This window comes from Dicentrarchus labrax, unplaced genomic scaffold, assembly GCF_905237075.1.
Source record: "Dicentrarchus labrax unplaced genomic scaffold, dlabrax2021, whole genome shotgun sequence".
Taxonomy (NCBI): domain Eukaryota; kingdom Metazoa; phylum Chordata; class Actinopteri; family Moronidae; genus Dicentrarchus; species Dicentrarchus labrax.
In genome coordinates, this window is record NW_026136773.1 from 91419 (window position 1) to 116617 (window position 25199).

The following is a 25199-nucleotide window of genomic DNA, read 5'->3' on the forward strand; positions in this document are numbered from 1 at the left end:
TTTTCCTGCTTCTAACACATCACACATCTAAAGAGCAGCTTCAGCAACAGACTCATTCAACCCTGCTGCTCTAAGGGTCCATACAGACTGCAATAAGACTTTCTAATAATAACTGACTCTTAATCAGCTACTTCAGGGATAAATTAAGTATTTCTATCTATCTGTCAACTCTGTTCACTGTCTGCCTGATATACCCTCCCACTGACAGGAGCCCTGATATATGTGTATATATAGGCCTATAATGTATATATAATATACAATATATATAATATAATATACAATATATATATATATATATATAATATATATATATATATACAGCTTTATGTTCTCCATGTACATGAAACCAAATAATATCATCTATTAGTAAAGAGGACTTTCTACAACCTGCAAGCTTTATAGATCAAATGATCCAGTGGAAGGTTTACTGAAACTCCACCAGACTAACATCACAAACAGACTTAAGTAAAGTGAAAACTAGCAGCTGACACAATGTTCAGATTCTCAGTGGATCTTTATTGGTTGCAAGCGAGAGCCATCATCAGCATTACACAGATGTGAGTGAGGAGAGGCAGTCTGTCCTCAGTTCTTGGAGCACTTTGAGATAACACACATTAACTGGAGCCAACAACAGGATGTTCATGAGTTCACTGCACGTGTTATTGGACCTTTCTTCTCTTCCTTTCTCCTCCTTAAAGTGCTCCACACAAACATCCCGCTGACAGAAGACACAGGAAGAGGTACAGTATCAACCCCCTCCAGGATCAACTCCTTTATAATGAGTTGACTTGGATTTAGTTTCCCAACAGCTTAAACATTGTGATATCATGGTGGATATATCAGACACATCTATTCAGCAAAAGCAGAATCATACTGAAGAACACATGATAATAAGAGGAATATCCCTCAGAAAGCAGAAAACAACAGGACCCCACTGTGTTTAGTCTGTGATATAGGGGAGTAAGGGAGCTGTTGTACCACACATTGACCACCAGGGGGCGTCCTCACTCCATTTAAAGGCAGAGCTGTTAGCTGTGTCCCAGTTGTTTACATGGCAGAGAAAAGCTTCACTTACTTTACAAACTCATATTTTTACACTAAACATATGAAAATAAACAAGAACAGCTGAAACAGACAGTTCATTTATTGACAGAAAATTCATCATCAACTATTTTTATAATCATAAGTCATTTTTAATGTAAAAACATTTCATGGTTCCAGCTTATAGTAATGATCTGAATGTATTTGTAATAATTTTGAGGTTTGGGTTATTGGTTGGATAAAACAAGCATTGTGAAGGTTTCACTTCATCAATAATGAGAAAATAATCATTAGATGCAGTCTGTCATATTTCTAAACCTTTAGGTACATTTTACACTTACTTAAACTTAAAGGTTCTAGATGTGGCTGTCATCGGCCAGTAGAACGCAATCATTAGCTTTGTACCGCTACATTATTTATGGGATATCGCCCGACGAGGTGTCTATTATCGGGAATTAATCATCAGTTACTGATGATGGACACCTGGAAGGACATTATCCCCCTTATATACATCACTTACCAAAGAAACAAAATAAGATCATTATTTCATATTTTCATGTGTTTTGCAATCAAAGCGTTTTTTACAAGCCATGACTCCGTTTCCATGGTACCACCTGAGGTTCACCTGGAAAAATCATTACCATCACATAATGTAATGGAAACATTGTTCACTGCTCCAGTAAATAGGATGAACCTTAGATACGACTTGGCAACAGGCAAAATTTCTAGTTCCCTACATTCAGAGAGCTAACGTTACGCTAGCAAGATTCAAAGTCAATAGTGCTGCGTACGGTCAACAAACGTAAATATAATTTGACAGTGATAGTTAGCGGAAGGCATGTAGGAGGATCTCTGATAGGAAGTACCAGTGAGCTCAGAGGGCCACAGTGGCCATCCTGTGGTGTTCACAGGACGAGACACTGAAGGACTTAATTCAGAAAGTTTCACTGGAACTTAGTATGTGTCCTACATCAGGAAGCAATGGACACTCAGCAGCCAATGAGAGTCCAGTATTCACCCAGATCGTGGTATAATGTTGGCTAAATCAAACTAGGGGTTCCGTTATCCAGCACCGGCCCCCTCGGTGAGTCAGTCAGATCAGATCCGGGAGTCAGGACGAAGAAAGCGGACAGTATTTTACTATGTTAGCTAAATAGCAATTGGTCATTATTAGCAAGTAAGCTAACATTATCCAGCTAACAGCCCAATCAGACAATATGTCACATATATCTGCCACAAGCTCTGCAGTAATGTTAGCTTTGACTTTGGACTCTGTGTTGGACTCTGTGTTGTGGTGGGTGTCGGTCGCTTGTAGACGTTAGCGGACTCCATTTACTCACTGGCACTAAAAAAGTGATTAATGCATCAAAATAATGCTTAAATCTCACAGAATTAGAATCTCACATATGGAACATTTAAGTAACATTTTTAATGTGGCATTAGTACTTTTACTTACAGTAGGTACAGGATGTGAATCCTTCATTCAGCACTGATGTTCTTCTGTACAGTGACTAACTGTTGGTGATTTTACATGAAACCACAGAGGGCGCTGTTTCCAGGAATCACACATTTGAAATTTAAAAGGAGATTACATTGTAATCTTCTTCTGTAGTTATTACAAGAACATTCATAGAACCAGAACGAGTCAGCAGATCTTGTTTTTTACACAGCTGTCTTCTCACAGTCATGTTCTTCATCTACTTCATCATCGATTTAACTGCTGCTGACAGTTTACCAAAGCCATACCTCATTCCAGCTCTGGTTCCTTCATCCACTCGACTTTTCATCTCTTCCAGTTTCTGGACCTTCTCTGTGTCTCCTTTCTCCTTCATCTTCTCAATCAGGAAGTCCAAGTGGACAAGAGTGGACAGTGAATCAGTATTCAGGGCGATCTGCTCCAGTCTGACAACATGCTGGAAGGACTCTTCCAACCATTTATCTTTATCTTTCTGAAGATCTTCTGTTTTCTTTCGAAGAATTTCTAAAAGGTTCAACTTGCTCTCACTTTCTGCCTTGTTCTCTTCATACTTCCTTTTCACATCGTCTAGAGTTTCCTCAACTTCCCTTACCTTGTTCACATAGATCCAGTTTTCTTTCACATGAGCCTTGTGATGACACCTCCCGGAACAAACAGTGCAGCGGCTGTATCTCATGACCTTACAGCATTCTGGACCCCTAGCCACTGTACATCCAGGATAGTGACATTTCTCCTCACATTTATTACAGCAGACAGCTCTACCGTTGATAGTTTCTTTATCTTTGTATGGCTTCTTGACTTTTATTTTAAAATTCTCATTCTTCTTCATCTCTTGTTCATTTTTCTTCAGCACTTCCTGAATCTGTTGGATCTCTTCCTGTTTTTTTTCAATCAACTCAACTCTATCTCTTAGGTTTTGGATGGAGGCTGTCAGTATAGTTCGCTCAGTCAGAACATCCACAGTTGTCTCCAGCTTTTGAGGTGCAGTTTTCTCTAGAAAGTCTGTGAACTGTCTCAGTCCTTTTGTTGTTATTTTATCCGAATGTTTAAGGTCTTCTGTGTCCTCTGTCCTGTCTTCATTCTGGCAGTTATCAAACAGGAAGTGAACCGGCTGATTCTTTTCATTTCTGGCACATTTAATGTTTGCAGCCTCGAGGGCTTTCAGAGCATTTTTAGGAGTTCTTCCATCTGAGTGAGTGAGAAGGGCAACTATGTTCTTCTCCACATCTTTTCCAAACAGAGACACGGCCGAATCAAAGATGTACCTCAGACGGTCACTGAGTCGATTCTCAGTCGCTTTCAGCACCAGACCCACTGCATTGATCTCATGGACTCCGTCCTCTGAGCGGAACAAGTCAAATAATCTCTGACTGACAATGACATCTTCTTCAGTCCCTCTGGTATCTCCATATCCAGGAGTATCGATGATGGTCAGAGAGTAGGGCAGAGTTTTATCTTCAAAACCAAAGATCTCATAAACGATCACATCTGATGTCTGACTCTGTGTCTGACTTCTCTTCTCGTCCTCTACGATCTGAAACCAGACATTGTCCTCCCACTCCACTCCCATGGTGTAGTTGACCAGAGCGTTGATCAGAGTAGATTTTCCTGTTCCGGTTTCACCAACAAGTAAAATGGTTCTGTTTGTTTTGGTAGGATCTTTTTTACCAACAGTCATTCTTTTTAGAGGCCCAATATTCTCTTCCTTTGGTTTCAGTTGATAGACAGCGGGAGATCCTGGTTGGACCAGATCACTTTTAGAGATGATGTAGTCATATTTGAATGACGTGTTTTTATTCCTGTAGCAAAGTAAAGATATGAGTTAAAATAACTACTGAACATTAAATGAAATGACATAAAATCACTCTACATGTCACATGTGTTTCACACAACCAGCTTAGCTTAGCTTACAGTTAGCAAGTTGGCTGTCCCTGCTTTGTATCACTCTTGGCTAGTAGAAAGCAATCATTAGCTTTGTACTTTTATGGAATTTATTGTTGGCTAAAATAAGCAAAATTTTTCTAATGTAATTTGGCAAGCTAGCCAGCTAACATATCCACTAACGTTATCACTAGCAAAATACTGTCTGAGTGGATGTGTTATGGGTCAGGACTGTTTTGGCAGGAAAAAGGGATCTACACAATATTAGGCGGGTGGTTATAATGTTATGGCTGATCAGTCTATGCAGCAGTTACTTGACCAGGTGAACGTTAGATGACTGTAAAGTAATCAGACTGTAAAGTAATCAGACCATCATACAGTTTACAGCACCTTGTCGAATATCACTCCTACATGTTTACTGTGTTAGAAACAGTAGTATTACTCACATTGCCATGGTAACGGCTTCACAGGAACTTCAGGATGGAGCAGCTGATTAGTTCTCTGGATGAAAGAAAAACAAGTCAGTAACTTCCACCTCCTGTCAATGTTGTTCAAATTCAATTCAATTTTATTTGTATAGCGCCAAATCACAACAGGTGTTATCTCAGGACACTTTTCAAATAGAGCAGGTCTAGATCGTACTCCTTATAACATTATTTACAGAGACCCAACAGTACCACCATGAGCAAGACCTTGTTCTTAGTCAATATTATTAGATACTGCATCATACTGTAAGTGAAATGTTAAAGAGTGAAGAAACAGCACCCTTCAATCTGTGCCCTCCTACCAGTGTTGGTCAAGTTACTTGGAAATAGTAATAAGTTACTGATTACTAATTACTTCTCCAAGAAAGTAATCCAGTTACTTTACTGATTACTTATTTTCAAAAGTAATTAGTTACTTTACTAAGTTACTTTTCAAAAACATGATGCACAACCTGAATACGCTATAAAGCAACAAACCTTTCAGCCTAATTCTATTCTTTCTGCATATTCCATCATCTACAATTGAATCAAATGAAACAGTCTCTTTTTTAAAACTTGTTTTATTAGTTTCAATCTTTAAACTTTATGCACATTGCATCAAGCAAAAAAACGTTTTTGGTCGGTATTTTTTCTAGGATGCGTCATAACGAGTCTACTGTGAAAATGAGCAACATGTCTTCGACAATATAGCCAGCGACAAGCTTCTTCAGTTCAGCGGCACTAAGTCTTGTCACTCTTAAGTCTATTTTCATCTGTTTAGCAGGAGAGGGGGCCTCGTAGCTTCGCCCGGTAGAATTGGATGTGGTAGCCGCTCTCTCCCGCGCTCCATGTTGTCTTTTGTTGATCACCACACGTGTCAGTGTTTACCACTGACGTTGCGGTGCTCATACGTCATTGACAGTCTCACAAAACAAAATCACGGTTAAGTAACGCAGTAACGCAGCCTGCTTGCAGGAAAGTAACAGTATTCTAATTACTGTTTTTGCAGTAGTAATCCCTTACTTTACTCGTTACTTGAAAAAAGTAATCGGATTACAGTAACGCGTTACTGCCCATCAGTGCCTCCTACACAGATCAACAAAGTAAGTCTGTGAAGTGTCTGGTCAGGGTGCATAGCTCTGTGCTAGGCTAGCTCAGTAGCACTCTCTCATTGTGACATCAATTAAATGACATTTAATGTAAGATTACACTATAGTTTAATTACACCGTCAATATGGTCATCATTGTTGTATTTCATGTATTACCCACGCACTAATGGTACAAAGGGAAAGGTTACTGACTGATTGGACAACGTACAGTCAAGTTACAACAACGTGGGCTCCGTTATGCTGCCTGGGCCCAAAGGAAAATTACACAAAGGCAAGTCTAAACAAAAGGGTCTTGAGCTGCTCTTTAAAGGTGTCCACAGACCTTAAGTCCAATGGGAGAAGGTTCCAAAGTTAAGGAACCAAAACCTCAAAAGCACTGTGTTTAAATCCTGGATCGAGGAACAACTACCTCGTAGCTACCTCAGGATTGAGAGGTCATTCTCAGTGAAGCGCTTGGTATACTCGCCGTTGCCGACCTGTCGCGACAATGTGACGTCACAGGAGCACCGTAGCTATTTATATTTGCGCGTGGTGGTCGCGACACTAGTTGCAGTCTTCTCCTGAACAGAGGTGTCGCTACTGAGGAAAGGCTACCGACTTTGCTATTTCTACGCACTAGAAGAAGAAGATTTTTTTTTTTTTTCATTATTTTCCAAATCGGCAGCGGAGGTTCTTCCAAATTTTCCGGCATATGGCCTCCTCTTTTCCAATTCTGGCACCTCTGGGCATCTCTGTGTTCCTTCGTTGAAAGATCGTACAGATCGTCCATCTTCCTGTTTCCGCTTTGGCGCGCTCCGCTGAAAAAAAAAGAGTGGTGCACGACCTCGCGCAACCGCACCAGCGAGATCTACGTCATTTTGACGTCACGTTGTTGCGCGACAGGTCAGGAACGGCAAGTATACACGAGCCTTGAGTCCATCCAGCTCAAGGCACCAAACTCAGATCAAACTGTCAAACTAGGCAGTGCTGACCTCACCAGTTCCCCCTCCCCCAGCTCAGCAGGAGCCTGGGCCACTTCACAACTCCACACCTCTGTGAATCCTCCCTCCTCCACCATAGAGACGACTCTCTGTCTCCAAGAGAGAGACGTCAACAGGCTCTTTAAGAGGCAGAACCCCCTCAAAGCAGCCGAACCAGACTCAGTCTCTCCATCCAACCTGAAGCACTGTGCTGACCAGCTGTTGACGCACATCTTCAACACCTCACTAGAGACATGTCATGTGCTAACCGGCTTCAAAGCCTCCACCATCATCCCTGTCCCCAAATAACCAAGGACCACAGGACTCAGTGACTAGTCCATCCTCACCTCTTCCATCACCATCTGGTACGTATGCGTTCTCAGCGTATCATTCGATCTGCTGAGAAGGTGATCGGCTGCAATCTGCCATCCCTCCAGGACCTGTATGTCTCTAGGACCCTGAGGCGTGTAGGCAAGATTGTGGCTGACCCCTCCCACCCCGGACACAAACTCTTTGTAACACTTCCCTCTGGCAGGAGGCTGCGGACCATCAGGACCAGAACCCCTTGCCACAAAAACGGTTTCTTTCCGTCTGCAGCTGGACTCATTAACAAGGCCCAGATCCCCCACTGTCACTGACTCTTAACCCTTGAGGCACATTGGGGGACCATACGTGTACATTCTGCTTATTTGATTCTCAATATATCGGTCAGTTTAAAGGCTAATTGTATGAAACTTGGCCAGGGTTTGTATGTTATTAATCTTTTTTTAATTCTATAATCCCCTCTATTGTAAGGTGTGTAGAATAGGAGATTTGCAGGCGCCCGGATAGCTCAGTGGGTGGAGCTGGCAACCCATGTACCGAGGCTGAGTCCTTGCTGCAGCGGCCCAGGGTTTGGGTCTGACCTGCGGCCCTTTGCTGCATGTCATCCCCTCTCTCTGTCCCCCTTTCCTGTCTATCTTCAGCTGTGTCTATCAAATAAAGGCAATAAAAGGCCAAAAAAATAACTTAAAAAAAAAAAAAAAAAAGAACAGGAGATTTGCATCTATCCCTACACCCTTTACCCTCTGGCCTGATTTGGACACATTGACTCCCATTATAACCACATATTTTTGATATACTGTAATCCTGACATATTTTAATGCTTTTCCCATGAATACCTAATAAATCTAAGCCGCTACCTCCAAAATACAGGGAAAACAGGTTTTAGGTATGATGCTGTGCACCTTTGTCTGTCTGTCTCTCTCTCTCTCGCTCTCTCTCTCTCTCTCTCTCTCTCCCACCAACCTAGAGTCGGGGTCTGTCCGAGGTTTCTGCCTCTTAAAGGAAGTTTATTCTTGCCGTTGTCTTCTAGACCTGCTCTATTTGAAAAGTGTCCTGAGATAATTTCTGTGAATGAATTGGCGCTATACAAATAAAATTGAATTGAATTGAAAAAAATTGAATTACCTTGCAAAATGCAATAAAAAAGCTGAACACCATAAAAAATCTTTATGGAAAAAATCTTGGTATGTTGGGAGTGATATAAAATAGTGTGTGTGTGTGTGTGTGTGTGTGTGTGTGTGTGTGTGTGAGAGAGAGAGAGAGAGAGAGAGAGGTAGAGAAATTCGAATCAAAGGCCAAATGAGCTGTTTATGTTTTTTCCTGATCAAGAGAGAGCCTCCTCTCTCCTGTTGGATGCTTGGTATAGGCTGTTTATGCAGGTGCATGTTAGAAGTGTGTGAGAATAGTTGGAATGGTAATTGGTAAATGGATCTGTACTCTAGTCTTCCGACCACTCAAAGTGCTTTTACCTGAGCTTTTGTTTGGGGTGCATTTTCAATTTCTCCTGGCTATTTACGATTAGTAGGACCTTATTCATCAGGACATCAGGACTTTATTTACTATAAAACTTTGTCCACATATGAGGACACAGGGTTGCAGGAGGCTATACTACAGCCAGGTTTACCCTTTCACACACATTCACTCAGTAATGGCAAACTCCATCGAACAGAAACTAACACATTCATACACATTCACAAACTGATGCACAGCATCGGGAGCAATTCAGGGTTCAGTATCTTGCTCAAGGATACTTTGACCAACCAACAACCTTCCGATTAATGGACGACCCGCTCTGCCTCTGAGTCAAAGATGCAGCCTTGTCTGGCTGGTCATTTCTCCAGCAGACAGCAATGAAGAGAAGCCTGGAACTAGAGGAGGCTCTTGCTGCAGTCTTGCAGTCCTCTGGGGAGAGTGAGCAGTATGTTACTGAGGTGGATGTTACCAGCAGTGAGGATTCATCTGAGAGCCAGGAGGGATCAGGGGAGGAATTCCTACCAGGCACAGAGGGGCCCTGCAGCTCGGAGGAGGAAGAGGAGGAGGAGGAAGAAGAGGAAAAGGCAATGGAGGATGACACCTCTCCATGGAGATCAAGAAATGGGGAAATCCTGTGGTCTCCCACACATGAAGACTCCCTGCCATTTGCCCAGAGGACTGCAGACAATTCTGATTCTGATTGTGATCCAATAAGTCTAAACATTGTCCTGCATCACCATGCACCAAGATATCATTCAAGACTCTAAGAAGTCATTTCTGTTGAGTGCAACCCGCAGAGGCCAGACTGAAACTATTCAAAGATATTGTGCTCATCTATTTCAGCTGCTTAGCATCCAACTTTCTAAAAAGAATCTTGTTATAAGATATGAATGACACACATGAATTTAACGTAGCATGTTCAGTTATTAGTTATGTCAAATACATTGTTCTTATATGTTTGTATTTGGTGTCCTGACCTTGACAGTTTAAAGTATTTCATAGTTCTGTTTTGTTCTTACCTGTTGTTGCTTCAGGAAGCTCTGATGCTGAGGAGGAAGAGAACAGAGCAGTTTTATATCAGCAGAGAGGGTGGATGCTCTGTGGTCACCTGATTTCACAGGAGTTCTCAGTCTTTATAGACTGCAGTGAACTCTTGAGTACAGTACAGACTGTCTGGGCTGTATGAATGAACACTACTTATTGTTTATCAATTGAACTTTATTGTGTCAATAAAGTCTTATCTTAAAGAACTCCTCTCCCTTCACCATCTGTTTTATTGATGTCACCTTTGAACAGCGAGGTAATTCTAAGTTCTGAGAGACAAAAAGGGTCAAAGAGTTTGTTCGACCCTAATGGGGTGTTAATAACCTATAGCAATATAGTTAGTGTGGATTCAACTACCTTAGTTATTATGTGTAGTAAGAGAAATCATCAAAATGCAAACTGACATTACAACATTTAGACTACATTCAGATAAATATGCAATGTCCAGTTAGACTTTTAAAATAAAGTTTAGGGGCGCCTGTGTAACGGAGTTAATGATCCCACTTGCCATCACTTGGCATAGAATGTCCTTATTTTACTATATCAGTTGTTTAAATATTGTTTATAATTAGTTCTAATGAGTATCCACTGGGACTGTGTGTAACATGAGCGCCCTCTGCTGGGGCCCGTGCAGACTTGAGCGGTGCAACCCGTGTGTCATTACCAGTCTGCACTATGCTGTCTCCGTGGTAAGTTATGTGTAAATAAGCTCCGCTAAAAATACTATAAAATAAGTTCGTTTTTCTTGATGAAAGTAATATTTTTCCATTTAACATGTTTGAGAGAATCTTCGAAATTATTGTAAAACTTTTCTGTGATCATATTACTATGTTTTTGAGTCATTAAGGCTCATCATGTTGTGTGTTTTGCTAGCTAAAATGTAACTTTTGATCTCCGTGGTGTAGCTTGTTTAACAGTTAGCTCATTTAATGGTTTCTATGTTTTAGCAATGTTGGAGCTTATTACTAGAAGAGTGGCTGTGAGAGACCGTATGTGCTTCTGTTGTTATCAGATTAAACGGCGTGCTGGTGCCAAAAGTAAAAGTGTTTGCCTGATTCATCACACAACGCAAAAGAGAGAGAGTACTCGACCGCTACACCTGGTTAGCTCAGTAGGTAGAGCTGACGACCCATGTACGAGGCTGAGTCCTTGCTGGAGCGGCCCAGGGTTCGAATCCAACCTGCAGCCCTTTGCTGCGTGTCATCCCCTCTCTCTGGCCCCCTTTCCTGTCTATCTTCAGCTATCTCTATCATAAAGGCAACAAAAGCACCCAAAAAATACTTTTAAAAAATAAATAATGAATAAAGTTTGAGTGGTTAACGATGTAAAATGGTTGCACTTCAATTAGGTTGTACATTCCATTGTAAGTTATGTTATCTACCTCACACAAATTAAGCATAGTGTTAGTTCAGGCAGGCCACAAAGTCAAGCTCAGCTGTGTCGGGCTCCACGACGTAGGGTGTTAGAGTGGTCTAACTGTATTGGTGTAATCAATCAATGATTATCAAAAATTATATTATCAAAAGATAATAGAAAATGACTTTAATAATATTAAAGTTCCTCGGGGCACCAGCCTTAAATAAGGGAACGATAACCAATAATCGATTGATTAGTCTCATAAAAATTACACTAAACTATTAATTCAGAAGTCAGATTAATAATTAAATTAATAGTTACAACCAAAATCATTAATAATAGCTAGAGTGGGAGCTTTGGAGTTCTACATAGAAGAGGTTGGTATCACTCACTCTTGTACGAAATTAAATAGGCCAGCATATGTAAACACAAACATTTATTAACCAGATATAATAAAAGCAAACAGAGGAAAATACACAATATACAATCCAACTTAAAAAAAGAGTGTGTGTGTGTGTGTGTGTGTGTGTGTGTGTGTGTGTGTGTGTTTATGGGGGTCATCAAAGGCATATGTCCTGTGTCCTGAGAGACACAGAGAAATAGAGAGGCGGGAGGTTTTGAATCCTTCTTCACATGTATGTACTTAGACCGAATATGTGTGTATGTGATTCTTAGATTAACAGTGCCGTAAAAAGGGAGTAAGTGTATGCAAAGATGTCTGTGTGAAGCATTAAACTAACATCACCTTAGCACTGTCTCAAAGACTACAGTTACTACAGTAACCTCAGTTAATCAAATCAACATCACAATACCACAGTAACCTGAATAAAACACATCAGCGACATTAACAATAATTAAACAGTCCTTGTTTAGCCGTTAACTCTGTTAAGTTGTCTGTCTATGCCCAGTACGTTACCAACAGTCCAATGGAGATGAAAAAGAGTTCAGAATTATGGTTCTGAAGTCCAAAACTGTCTCTGCTGTGCGATGTCCGCCAGTGCAGGTATCGCAGGAAAAAGCAGGCCTTTGTGCCATGCTATAATCCTATTGTCATGCGTCATCTGCAGGTCAGGCCGAGGTCCAGAACTTATCACCCGGTGTGGGTGTGTGTGAGCAGGAGTGAAGGTAGAAGAGACTTACAATAAGGCCGCAGGGGAATTCCTTTGTCTGAAAGACTACTACAATCAGGCCTTTACTTTTACATACAGGCTGCTGTAGGAAAGACCATCTTCTTTGTGTAAAACCCATGTGGCCATATTCCAACATTTCCCTTTTGGTCCAGTTAAAAACTTCAAATGAACAAGTTCCTATTTAAAGGTATCCTTGGATCCCAACAGCTGTCAATTCCAGCTACATCAGCTGATCACATCTAGGCGTAAACACACATCAGCTGATGGCTCAGCTGATTCCTCCTAAACTTCCTATGGGAAAACTATACAAAGTCAACTGACAGCTCAGCTGATTCCCTCAAGCATCCAATTGGCAATTATCATTCATGGTGCCTTATTTAAGCTGCTTTAGCCTGCCTGTCTTTGCTGCTTTCTCTACAAGCCTCTTTCTTTTTGCAACCCACCTCCACCCCAGCTCCTCCTTTTATGGTGTATCTAATTTATCAATGTCATTTTCTGATTGCCATTAATGCTTACTCTGTTCTGTATGCTGGGGGGTCTCTGCTGCCGCTCTTCTTGTCTTAAACTTTTCCATGTAGGCACGTAAAAGGGCAAGGAGGTCCCAGAACAGAGACATATCGTCAAATGTAACATTCTGCTTTGTAAATTTTTTTTGACAAGTTATTTTGACAAGTGGTCCTGACTGAACTTAAGTATGTTACATAAGCTAACTTACATATGTAACTTCAAAGCATTCAACATTTACTTTTGGTTTTACACAGGACGTGAACAGCAGCTCCATATGTGGACTATCTCGCTCTTTAATTCAATTCAATTCAATTCAATTCAAATGGCTTTATTGTCTTTATACGACATCACCTGACTTCGATGGCAGTTGTGCAGTATTTGATGACTTGGGACCTTTATCGTGTTGTCGTGGAAATTCTTCCCAAAGTTGAGAGGTGCTAAATCTCTGAAGAACTTTCAAGCCGGTGTGATAATCAAGTCCCTTTAATTCATGCTGCATGGAGAGAAGGTCACGTCATGGATGTTCTCTCCCGACTTCCAAAATGCTCTCCCTTATATACATTTCAGTGCATCTCATTACATCACAAACAATGAAACCCCCTGTGTGTCTTGCAAATGTTACTCCTGTAAATCCAGGTCTCTCTCACCAAATGGTCCTTTGATGTGTGACTTCCCCCTGGCTCTTCCTATCATAAACTCAACCTTTTGACCAGGGGCACATCTATTTTATTACCCCCAAATCCTGTTTCTCTCCCAAAGTGTCTATAAAGGCTTAAAGAACTCCTTTCACCACCTGTTTTATTGGTGTCACACTGTTTGAAGTCCAGTGAGGTAATTCAAAGTTCTTTATACGAGACAGAATATGAGCAGGGTGTGTTGGGAGGGTTCAGCTCATCAACCCCTTCAACTTTAGATGGTAAAGAACTTAAATAAACCACAATATGGTAAAATAATTTTGGTGCACTAGAAGATTTTAATAGATAAAATTGGATCTGAAACAAAAAACAAGATAACAAAAAGCTCAACTATATCAAGCTAGGTCGGTAATGTATTTCAGAAACATTTAGTTATGATTCGTTTTGTTTATTCATCAGAGTTTTATGTAATAACCACTGTTATATAATGGTCTATACATATACTGGATATTCTATATTTTGTTATATTATAATATTGTACCTTTATTTTTACACACTCTGATTTTATATTTTCTATATATTGTTTAATATAATTTAATGCACATATTTCAACGTTCTTATTATTATTTCATTTTTTATTATAATGTCTGAGCAAATGTAACGCAACCATTTGCCATCAATAAAGTATTTTTGATGTTTTTTGTTATTTTCATCCTGACAGAAATCAATGAATTAAATTAAAAAAAGAAGAAAACCTGGTATTTGTAGCAGTCACAGGCCTGTAATAAGCCCAGCTGACCGTTTCAATCAGACTAAACAAAATCACTTCTTTGACTTTGTTATAAAGAGTGAACACATGGGCGGCTGGTTAGCTCAGTCGGTAGAGCTGGCGACCCATATACAAAGTTGCTGCAGCGGCCCAGGTTGGAATCCGACCTGCGGTCCTTTGCTGCGTGTCATCCCCTCTCTCCTCCCACCTTTCCTGTCTCTCTACAGCTGTCTCTAAAAATAAAGCCAACAAAAGGCCAAAAAAATAACTTTAAAAAAAAAAGAAGAGTGAACACAGCTGTCTGTTCTCAATCATGCTGTCCACCTACTTCATTACTTCTTTTCAGGCTGCTGTTAGTTTGTACTGCAACGCTGCCAGGACTGCCGTCATCCACTCGACTTTTCATCTCTTCCAGTTTCTGGACCTTCTCTGTGTCTCCTTTCTCCTTCATCTTCTCAATCAGGAAGTCCAATTGGACAAGAGTGGACAGTGAATCAGCATTCAGGGCGATCTGCTCCAGTCTGACAACATGCTGGAAGGACTCTTCCAACCATTGATCTTTCGCTTTCTGAAGTTCTTCTGTTTCCTTTTCTAAAGTTTCTAAAAGGACTTCCTGAGTTTGCTGTCTCTCTCTCTGTTTTAGTTCAATCAACTCAACTCTGTCTCGCAGGTTTTGGATGGAGGTTGTCAGTCGTATTTGCTCAGTCAGAACATCCACAGTTGTCTCCAGATTTGGACACGCAGTTTTCTCTAGAAAGTCTGTGAACTGACTCATTCCATTTATCGTTATTTTATCTGAATGTTTAAGTTCTTCTGTGTCCTCTGTCCTGTCTTCATGCTGGCAGTTATCAAACAGGAAGGGAACCGGCTGATTCTTTTCATTTCTGGCACATTTAATGTTTGCAGCCCCGAGGGCTTTCAGAGCATTTTTAGGTGTTCTTCCATCTGAGTGAGTGAGGAGGGCAACAATGTTCTTCTCCATATCTTTTCCAAACAGAGACAGAACTGAATCAAAGATGTACCTCAGACGGTCACTGAGTCGATTCTCAGTCGCTTTCAGCACCAGACCCACTGCATTGATCTCATGGACTCCGTCCTCTGAGCAGAACAAGTCAAATAATTTTTGACTGACGATGACATCTTGTTTAGTCCCTCTGGTATCTCCATATCCAGGAGTATCGATGATGGTCAGAGAGTAGGGCAGAGTTTTACCTTCAAAACAAAAAATTTCATAAACGATCACATCTGATGTCTGACTCTGTGACTGACTTCTCTTCTCGTCCTCTACGATCTGAAACCAGACATCGTCCTCCCACTTCACTCCCATGGTGTAGTTGACCAGAGCATTGATCAGAGTAGATTTTCCTGTTCCTGTTTCACCAACAAGTAAAATGGTTCTGTTTGTCTTGTTCAGATCTTTTTCACCAAGCGTCATTCTTGTTATAGTTCCAATCTTCTCTTTCTTTGGTTTCAGCTGGTAGACAGCAGGAGATCCTGATTGGATCAGAACACTTTTATAGATGATGTTATATTTGTACATGGTGTTCCTGTAGAAAATAAAAATTTAAAAAAATAATTAAAAGCTTTTTATTTTGCTTCTCTACCTGGGCCTTTAAACAGTTAAATAAAAAACGTATTTTCAATTCTTAATGAACAAGGAGCCGCAATTTAATTGTTTATCTAATTACATGAATGAGATGCCTTTTCAATCTTAGAGACAGAACCCAAATACAGACAACTGACGCAGAGCTGATGCAGTTTATGTACAAAAATGGAAGCTTACCGAATAGTGAAGCAGGCAAGGGTAAAAACTGGAAAGGCAGTCCAAAACAGGCAAACAAATCCAACAAGCTGCAGGCAGGAAGTCCAACAAATGGGCAGAAGGTCAAACAAGCAGGTCAGGCTGGCAGAAACAGGTACAAATTCATTACATTCAGACAAGTGAGCAAGTGCTGGAGACAGAGAGCAACACAGAGGATGAGAGATTGAGGATCTTCTGCCACCACATTCATTACCTGCCTCCCTACCAGCCAACATAATATAACAAATATTAAATTGCAATACCAAAATAGTTTGGTGGCTTAGTTAGTCTTTAAGGTAAACACCGAACAGTGTGTGTCCTGCCTTAAAATGTCTGCAGATATTTAATGAACTGAAGGAGAAATATTTCATTCAGAATAAATCAGCAGAGAAGCTGTAGAAAGTTAACTGACTACTGATATTTCAAATGCGATGATATGTGACCATGGTATATGTAGGATAATATAACTTTGTGTCAAGTGGCCATTCACGTCATCGGTTACACAGATGGTGAACATTGTCAGGTATTATTTCCACATGATCACTGTGTTAGAAATCTTACTCACATTGCCATAGTAACGGCTTCACAGAGACTTGAGGATGGAGCAGTTATCTGGATGAAAGAAAAGACAAGTCAGTAAACTCCACCTCCTGTCAACTGTATTATTAGACATTATTAAAAACTGTATCATAAGTAAAATCATAATAACTTTATTTAGAAAGCAAAGTTCAAGATTCAATCATTTACAACTTTGGTTAGGTTTAGGTACAAAAACTACTTGGTTAGATTTAGGAAAAGAATGTAAGTTACATTATGTACCTCACATAACTTACATCAGTTAACTTTGGTACGTTACTTAAAACAAACTGTTTATTTTCGATTTCATACAGGACACAAACAGCAGAGTCCTGGGTGTGTTTGAGCCAGCCATGCACCCCGCCTCCTTCATATGCAGACTCTCTCGCTCTTTAAGCTACATCACCTGACTCTGACGGCGGCCGCATCCAGTAAGGACGCTAGAGGGATACCTACAGGGTCATATTTTAAAGAGGCGGGACACTGACTAAACGGAAATGTTTGACAAAAAAAGGGAGTGAGACAGGGTGCTGAATAGACAGATGTGTTATGCAATGTCAACACAGCATTTCAGTTACTTGATTTTCATATGTGATCCCTCCTCCATAATGCATAAAGTGGGAAACACTATGAAAATTCTATCACAATAATGGGAAACAGATGTTTATTAGACAAAATTCCGCATAAGCTTCAACACACTCAAAAGCTGCTGATGATCCAGTAAAGACACTCTGAGCAAACTCATTTCATGAAACAGAGTTTTTATTTATAATTCATAGAAAACTGCATCAATCAGAATATGATTTCATGTGGAATAACAATACATTGCAACCACAAAAAATATGGCTTGTTAAACAATAAAGTACAACATAAATGGATCCAGATGTTTCCACATAGCCTGTGTCATCTGAAATGAAGAAACCAGAGTATCAATCAAACCAAAGTACAGTCGATCACATGACTCTTCAAAAACACTGAATTCTGCAAGTTAGATTCAGCTCCAACACTGCAGAGTTCAGTTCCTCTGTACAGACTGATTCATATGGGAAAAATGCTTTAGATGTATATTTATATACTGTATATAGAAATGCCCCTGGTGTGTTTACTGAGACTTGTGCCAACATCAGCAAAATTCCAAAAAGCATAAGTCCGGTCACCCTCAGACACCTGCCTTGACCTAGAGACAGCTAACAACAGAATAATACGTAACATACGATTGATGTTTGTTAAAATTTGAGCAGCAACATTAAACAATGATTACATTTTAATTTAATTTTCTCATGTAATTATAACATCAACATCACATGTCATAGAAATAGAATGAAAAAACCTTTTGTGAAACATTTGTATCAACAGTGCAGATCTTGTTGTCATCATCACTTTAACTGCTGCTTAATTTACCAAACATGTACCGCAGGCCTGTACTGATCCCTTTATCTTCATCCACTCGACTTTTCATCTCTTCCAGTTTCTGGACCTTCTCTGTGTCTCCTTTCTCCTTCATCTTCTCAATCAGGAAGTCCAAGTGGACAAGAGTGGACAGTGAATCAGCATTCAGGGCGATCTGCTCCAGTTTGACAACATGCTGGAAGGACTCTTCCAACCACTGATCTTTATCTTTCTGAAGATCTTCTGTTTTTTTTTTAGGTTTCCCAAAAGGCTCAACTTGCTCTCACTTTCTGCCTTGTTCTCTTCATACTTCTTTTTCATTTCTTCTTTATTCCTCTGAACTTTCTTTGTCCTGTTTACAAATCTCCAGTTTTCTTTCACATGAGCTGATACAGGACATCTCGCGGGACAAACAGTGCAGCAGCCATCTTTCATGACCTCACAGCATTCTGGATTCCAGGCCACTGTGCATCCAGGATAGTGACAGTTCTCCTGACAGACCTTACAGCAGGTAGCTCTTCCGTTGATAGTTTCTGTATCTTTGTACGGCTCATCAACTTTTTCAATAAAATTCTCATTCCTCTTCATATTTTTCTTGTATTTCTGTAGAAGTTTCTGACTCTGTTGGATTTCTTTCTGTTTGAATTCAATCTCCTCAACTCTATCTCTTAGGTTTTGGATGGAGGCTGTCAGTATAGTTCGCTCAGTCAGAACCTCCACAGTTGTCTCCAGATTTTGAGGTGCAGTTTTCTCCAGAAAGTCTGTGAACTGTCTCAGTCCTTTCGTTGTTATTTTATGCAAATGTTTAAGGTCTTCTGTGTCCTCTGTCCTGTCTTCATTCTGGCAGTTATCAAACAGGAAGTGAACCGGCTGATTCTTTTCATTTCTGGCACATTTAATGTTTGCAGCCTCGAGGGCTTTCAGAGCATTTTTAGGTGTTCTTCCATCTGAGTGAGTGAGGAGGGCAACAATGTTCTTCTCCATATCTTTTCCAAACAGAGACAGAACTGAATCAAAGATGTACCTCAGACGGTCACTGAATCGATTCTCAGTCGCTTTCAGCACCAGACCCACTGCATTGATCTCATGGACTCCGTCCTCTGAGCGGAACAAGTTGAATAATCTTTGACTGATGATGACATCTTGTTCAATCCCTCTGGTATCTCCGTATCCAGGAGTATCGATGATGGTCAGAGAGTAGGGCAGAGTTTTATCTTCAAAACCAAAGATCTTAAAAACGATCACATCTGATCTCTGACTTTCTGACTGACTTCTCTTCTCGTCCTCTACGATCTGAAACCAGACATTGTCCTCCCACTTCACTCCCATGGTGTAGTTGACCAGAGCGTTGATCAGAGTAGATTTTCCTGTTCCGGTTTCACCAACAAGTAAAATGGTTCTGTTTGTCTTGTTCAGATCTTTTTCACCAAGAGTCATTCTTGTTAGAGTTCCAGTCTTCTCTTCCTTTGGTTTCAGCTGGTAGACAGCAGGAGATCCTGATTGGATCTGAACACTTTTAGAGATGATGTTATCATATTTGTATGAGGTGTTCCTGTAAAATAAAAGTCAGACATTAGTTCAAACAGTACTGAACAATAAATGAATGTTGTCTTTTAGACATTGCATATTGCTTAAAATATTTTGCACACCATTGTACTGCACATTGCACATAGTCTATATATTTTTCATTTATAGTTTTATATTTTATATTATATTTTGTAATATTCTTATCTTTGCACTATATTCCCAAATGCTGCTGTGTGTTTTTTGAATTTCTCCTAAGGGGGATTAATAAAGTCATTCCAATCAGGATCATTACATACCCTTCCCAAATATTCCTAGCTGTGCAAGTTGTTTTTAATTCATGATTATGGATGGGAATCAAGAACCAGTTCCAGTTGAGGACCAGTTCCAAATTATCCAATCCATCAGAATGGTATGCCTCTAAGCTTTTAAATAAGGACAGATTGAACTCTGATCAAACAATCAGGATGCAAGTGGGTCTATTGAAGAGCTGAAGAGATTCATCCAAGAGAGCTATCAAAAAATGTATCAGAACACATGTGAAAGAGACAAGATCCAAAAAGATATCACTGAGGATTCCAGACCCTCTTCAAGCAAAAGTCTGCATCATGACAGTGATGGGACTGAGCCAACAACTAGTGGGAAATTACTCTACTTTAGCAACCGGAGTACATCAGAGGGAAGACTTTCACTAAAATAAGGTTTTCAGGAGTTTTATATATATTACAGTATTTTTACAGTGCCGTATTAGTACTTTTATGCAGGTAAAGGATCTGAATACTTCCACCATCACTGGGGATAATACCTGACCAGGTGAAAATTACATAAAGAAATTGTAAACCATCCTCCAGTTTTTCAGGTGGCCATCAACATCATAATTTATTACACAGAAGGTACATAAAGTCAGTTACTTACCTTGCCATTGTAACAGTTTCACAGGAACTTGAGGATGGAGCAGCTTATTAGTTCTCTGGATGAAAGAAAAACAAGTTAGTAACCTCCCCCTCCTGTCAACTGTAATGTAGTTGCTACAAGATATTATTATATACTGTATCACAAGTGAAATGAATACACTGCCCTTCAGTATGTGCCCTCCCTTACACAGATCTTATAATCAAATAAAAAGTGGGTAAGTGGGCATGGCTCTGTGCTATGCTAGCTCAGTAGTGACCAGTTTAATTTAGTTAAATTAAAAAGCACTGCTATTTACCATCCCTATAAATGGGAACAACTGTCTGTCCCTGACTGATTAACCGACTGATGAAGTTACAGTTGGTTGGCTGAGTGCTGGGAGTTTCCCAATCAGCTGGTGTAAATTTGAATGTGTTATTGCCCTTAGTGTTTTTTGTTATTTTGTTTCTTGGTTTCTGTAGCACTTTAAGATTCTTTTATTAAAAGTGCTTTACAAATAAAATGTATTATTATTAAATAAGCGCAAGCGGTCTTCAAGTACGTCCTCAGGAGCTTATTAAAACTCCACTGTGTAACATTGAGGACGATCTATTGTCAAAAATGGATATATATTATAGATATATTCATAGATATGTTTTCATTGTTGTATAATCAGCTCAATATAGAAACTTTGTGTGTTTGTTACCTTAGAATGAGATGTTTTTATCTACGGAGGGTCAGGGTCCTCCTCAGCGGAGTCCGCCATGTTGAACCGCCATGTTTCTACGGTAGCCCAGAACGGACAAACCAAACACTGGCTCTAGATAGGGCCCTTTGAGTTTTTCCCAAGTGGCCACAGTAGTTTCTTCTACACACTTGAAAGGCTGAGCTGTACTCAGTTAGTCAGTCAGTTATCTGCCATCTGACCATTAGATGCCACTAAATCCTTAGTAATCCTTAATAAGAGTAAATGTTAAAACAGACTCGGATCATGGGGGTCTTACCCACCTGGAACTTTGCCAGTTTACTAAGACAGAAAAGTTGTTGCTGTCCCTTTTTGCAAGACATGTTAAAATGGTGATGACAGTTAGGGTTAGGGTTAAGTTCAACTTATTGTCAGGTACTTCTACAACTTCCCCTGGATGGTAATGCCCGGAGGACCCTAAAATCATAGCACATGTCCTTCGTTTTTGCCACATTTAACAGTGTACAAAGCCATTTACAACAGGACCATGATCATTTTCATCAGAGTGGAGGAGACTGACAAAAGCAGAGGCATCTGATGCTGCATCAGTTGTTATGCTGACTGTGCCAATCATCAGTATAAAGAACGTAGAGGAGTGGTGAAAGGAAATGTTGTATATTAAGTAGCGATGATGTGAAGATGTGTTGAAGAGAAGTCCGCTGACACCGTCTTAATTGTATTTAAAGGTTTGTTACAAAAAGTTCAGCATCAATACAAGCATCGCGGAGCTTGGAGAGCATCCAGCCAAATGAATATCTATTGTTTATTCAAGAAAATAGTAAAGAAACATCTGGTTCCAGTACAGATATGTGAGATAAAACAGGGAGATAGGGGATTTATTAAGATAAAGGTCAGAGGCCATTGAGAGGCCCCTAGCCTAAACATTTCATAGTAAGAATTACGACGTTGAACCTCATGTCTTACTAACACTGCATATGTTGACAAAAATATCACTTGAACAAACTGTAACTTAAATTTATAGGCCTTTGGATACCACAGAAACAACCCAGAGGAGACCCTGCGGATGATGACGTCTCCTTGGACAAGCAACCATTCACCCTTACTCTCTTCTGATAGTGAAATTGTGTCAGACTTCAGGTGCTGTGCAAGCTGCATGTCCCATCCAAAACCCTTCAGCACAACCATAGAGTTCCTTTTGGCCTTTGTGACTACAATAGTTTTTATACCATCCGAGGCAGAACTTAAGTTGTTGGTCTCAAGCTCCCTCTCTATCATTTCTTCCATGCACACCTCTTTCTATACAACAACATTAACTGATTTTGTGACCAATGGCTTACTATTTGAGTACACTTTCACAGTCTGCTCAGGGATTGTCCTTACAGTTGGAAACGTAACAGCTGACAACATTAGTGAGATCATTAATGTCAGTACAGGACTCCTTAAACATACATGTAACAGCCCTGTAGGCTCCGTCCTCTTCTTAGTCCGTTTGATGTTGGTTTTTCCTCTCCTCAAAGCAGGGCAGAAGGTGAGATGAGCTGGACACAGTTGTGGTCAGCCCCATACAGCGGGTGACAGAACTTTAACACCAGTTGAACTTCTTGTTGTGTGTGGTTAGGCATGTGACGTTAAAAGTTTAGGGTTAGGGTTAGTCTAACCCTAACCCTATCAGAGTCTTCATGGAACAGTGATCAAAATCTCCATCACTTGGTCACTTCAGAGACCAAGACCAAACTATGTCTCCTTGATTGCCAGTTTACAGGCATTTCTGAATTCAAGTTGAAATCATGGGCTTGCAACTGTGTTATTCTGTAGAGACTGTACATTTCATAGAATGATGGATAAATTGTTGTTGTCTTTGGCATACACTGCTTTGCTTGCCGCGCCTCCTGGTCTTGCGAGGTAACACGCTGGTAAATTCACCCTTTCTACTTGAATGATCAGCAAAACAGCTGAGATATAAAAGCTCCAGCTTCCAGTGTGACTGTCTCATCCCTGCCAGTGCCAGCACCTTTTGCTTTTTTTGCCAGTTAATTTACTTTTAGATCCACAACACCTCATCTTGCACTTGCACTCATCCACATGAACACCACTGATTACTGACAACCAGGTCTCATATTTATAGTGGCCTTTAAGTTACTCTTACTCCTTTTCATGGCCTATTTAATCTTTCCTTTTTCAAAGTGTTCTTACCTGTTGTTGCTTCAGGAAGCTCTGATGCTGAGGAGGAAGAGAACAGAGCAGTTTTATATCAGCAGAGAGGGTGGATGCTCTGTGGTCACCTGATTTCACAGAAGTTCTCAGTCTTTATAGACTGCAGTGAACTCTTGAGTACAGTACAGACTGTCTGGGCTGTATGAATGAACACTACTTATTGTTTATCAATTGAACTTTATTGTGTCAATAAAGTCTTATCTTAAAGAACTCCTCTCCCTTCACCATCTGTTTTATTGATGTCACCTTTGAACAGTGAGGTAATTCTAAGTTCTGAGAGACAAAAAGGGTCAAAGAGTTTGTTCGACCCTAACGGGGTGTTAATAACCTATAGCAATATAGTAAGTGTGCATTCAACTAGCTTAGTTATTATGTCTGGTAAGATAAATCATTACAATGCAGTCTGACATTATAACATTTAGACTACATACAGATAAATATGCAATGTCGGGTTCGACTTTCAAAATAAAGTTTGAGTGGTTAACGATGTGAAATGGTTGCACTTCGATTAGATTTAGGAACACATACTTCCTTAGGGTTAGGAAAACATTGTAAGTTATCTACCTCACACAAATTAAGTATGTTTTATAAGCAAACTTACAAATGTAACTTCAAAGAATTCAACATTTACTTTTGGTTTCACACAGGACGTGAACAGCAGTCTCCTGGGTTGAAGCCCTGTTTGTTTGACCCATCCATGCACCTCACCACCTCCATATGTGGACTTTCTCGCTCTTTATACGACATCACCAGACTTCGATAGTAGTTGTGCGGTATATGATGACTTCGACGTGAGACTGGGTAGAATGGGCTAATACTAAAACCCGAACGAGACGTGTACACGTACATAGACATATATATGTAAATCAAGCACATCATCACATCAGTCAACACCAGTTGAGCGTCTTTTTGAGTCTGCTAGGGCATGTGACGTATTGATGAAAGTCTCTCACAGTCGTAAGGAAACAGTGATTCAAATCTCCAAGCACTGAAACTGGATTGTCGGGAGATATGGATTGCAGTGTCTGAGGTACTTGCATATGCTTGGTGGTGATTAAGGTTAGTTTGTGTTGACATCATGTTATATCATTAAGTATCAAATGTGTTCAAGTATCAAAGTTAACCAAGGGTATACTCTTGAACTGAGTTATATTTTGACCTATACATCCATGCTTACATTACATTTACAACATGTTTTGAATATTTATATTATAATTTTTATGATTTGGGCTCTGCCTGCTACCACATTGGATTTGAAATTAAACAACTGAGATGCAATTGAAGTGCAGACTTTCAGGTTTAATTCAAGGGGTTGAACAAAAATATCCTATCAAACGTGTGCGTCACCTGATGTGACGTGCGTCACCACTTTAGCCACCCGGGAATAAATGGTCCGGTCAGCTCCGAGCTTCCTCTTTCCGCTGCTGCTGCCGCATGGTGTGGTTGGGTACCGCTGTTCTGTTCTGGTGATCGAGATTGACGCTCTGTGTGGTCCGTGCTGTGTCTGCCAGGCCTCTGGGAAAGACGATTGGTGAAGCATGTAAATGTTTGCAGAGATTTGGAAGCGGGTGTACAACCAAGCGCAGATTGCCACTGCTGTTTTGCTTAGACGGAATTATGAACGCACTAACGTAGTCTACCTGTTTTAATATTTTAGACTCATTTTTATTTTCATCCTTGTCTGTTGGTTTATTGTTACGACCTGTTTTATAGTGGTGTGTTAGGAGATTTTATTCCTTTGAATATTGTGTTTAGTTTTTAGGAATACTATTGACATAACTTTTTATTGTTCATTTCTTGATAGTGGTTCGGGTTATTTTGGTCCAGAGTATACATACACTTGGGTGTATGTTGTGAAGGGGTTTTTCTTCACCATAGAAAGGATCCTGCGATCAGCCACCACTGTTGTTTTCTGTGGACGTCCAGGCC

At 40.2% G+C, this 25199-nt stretch overlaps 3 protein-coding genes across 6 annotated transcripts; all 3 read right to left on the reverse strand.

Annotated features, from left to right (window-relative positions):
• Window positions 1–495: 495 nt before the first annotated feature.
• On the reverse strand, window positions 496–9822 carry LOC127359785 (septin-4-like). Of its 3 annotated transcripts, XR_007882849.1 has the most exons (4): window positions 9748–9822; window positions 4846–4900; window positions 2498–4317; window positions 496–2386 (listed from the first exon to the last, which is right to left on the reverse strand). XR_007882849.1 is itself a non-coding variant. In XM_051393926.1 (3 exons), the coding sequence occupies exons 2-3, from the start codon at window positions 4851–4853 to the stop codon at window positions 2739–2741; spliced, it is 1587 nt and encodes a 528-aa protein (XP_051249886.1). In that variant the 5' UTR covers window positions 4854–4900; window positions 9748–9822; the 3' UTR covers window positions 496–2738. The 3 variants fall into 3 exon arrangements, 2 of the variants coding, with proteins under 2 accessions (XP_051249886.1, XP_051249887.1); XM_051393926.1 differs by having other exon boundaries at window positions 496–4317; XM_051393927.1 differs by lacking the exon at window positions 9748–9822 and adding an exon at window positions 9024–9269 and having other exon boundaries at window positions 496–4317.
• A 1727-nt stretch (window positions 9823–11549) lies between these two features.
• LOC127359789 (septin-7-like) lies at window positions 11550–23301 on the reverse strand. The gene is made up of 4 exons (XM_051393930.1): window positions 23250–23301; window positions 16536–16582; window positions 15953–16072; window positions 11550–15716 (listed from the first exon to the last, which is right to left on the reverse strand). Exons 2-4 carry the CDS (start codon window positions 16541–16543, stop codon window positions 14477–14479), a joined length of 1368 nt encoding a protein of 455 aa, XP_051249890.1. The 5' UTR covers window positions 16544–16582; window positions 23250–23301; the 3' UTR covers window positions 11550–14476.
• On the reverse strand, window positions 17291–23048 carry LOC127359787 (septin-1-like). 2 transcript variants are annotated; one of them, XR_007882850.1, is made up of 3 exons: window positions 20375–23048; window positions 17948–19487; window positions 17291–17453 (listed from the first exon to the last, which is right to left on the reverse strand). XR_007882850.1 is itself a non-coding variant. In XM_051393929.1 (2 exons), the coding sequence occupies exons 1-2, from the start codon at window positions 20380–20382 to the stop codon at window positions 18101–18103; spliced, it is 1395 nt and encodes a 464-aa protein (XP_051249889.1). In that variant the 5' UTR covers window positions 20383–23048; the 3' UTR covers window positions 17291–18100. The 2 variants fall into 2 exon arrangements, 1 of the variants encoding a protein (XP_051249889.1); XM_051393929.1 differs by having other exon boundaries at window positions 17291–19487.
• Window positions 23302–25199: the final 1898 nt, after the last annotated feature.

Coding starts and splice junctions, on each gene's coding strand:
- LOC127359789 (XM_051393930.1), bottom strand. Junction 15,717..15,952: donor CTTGCCTGCTTCACTATTCG/GTAAGCTTCCAT, acceptor TATTTTCTACAG/GAACACCATGTACAAATATA.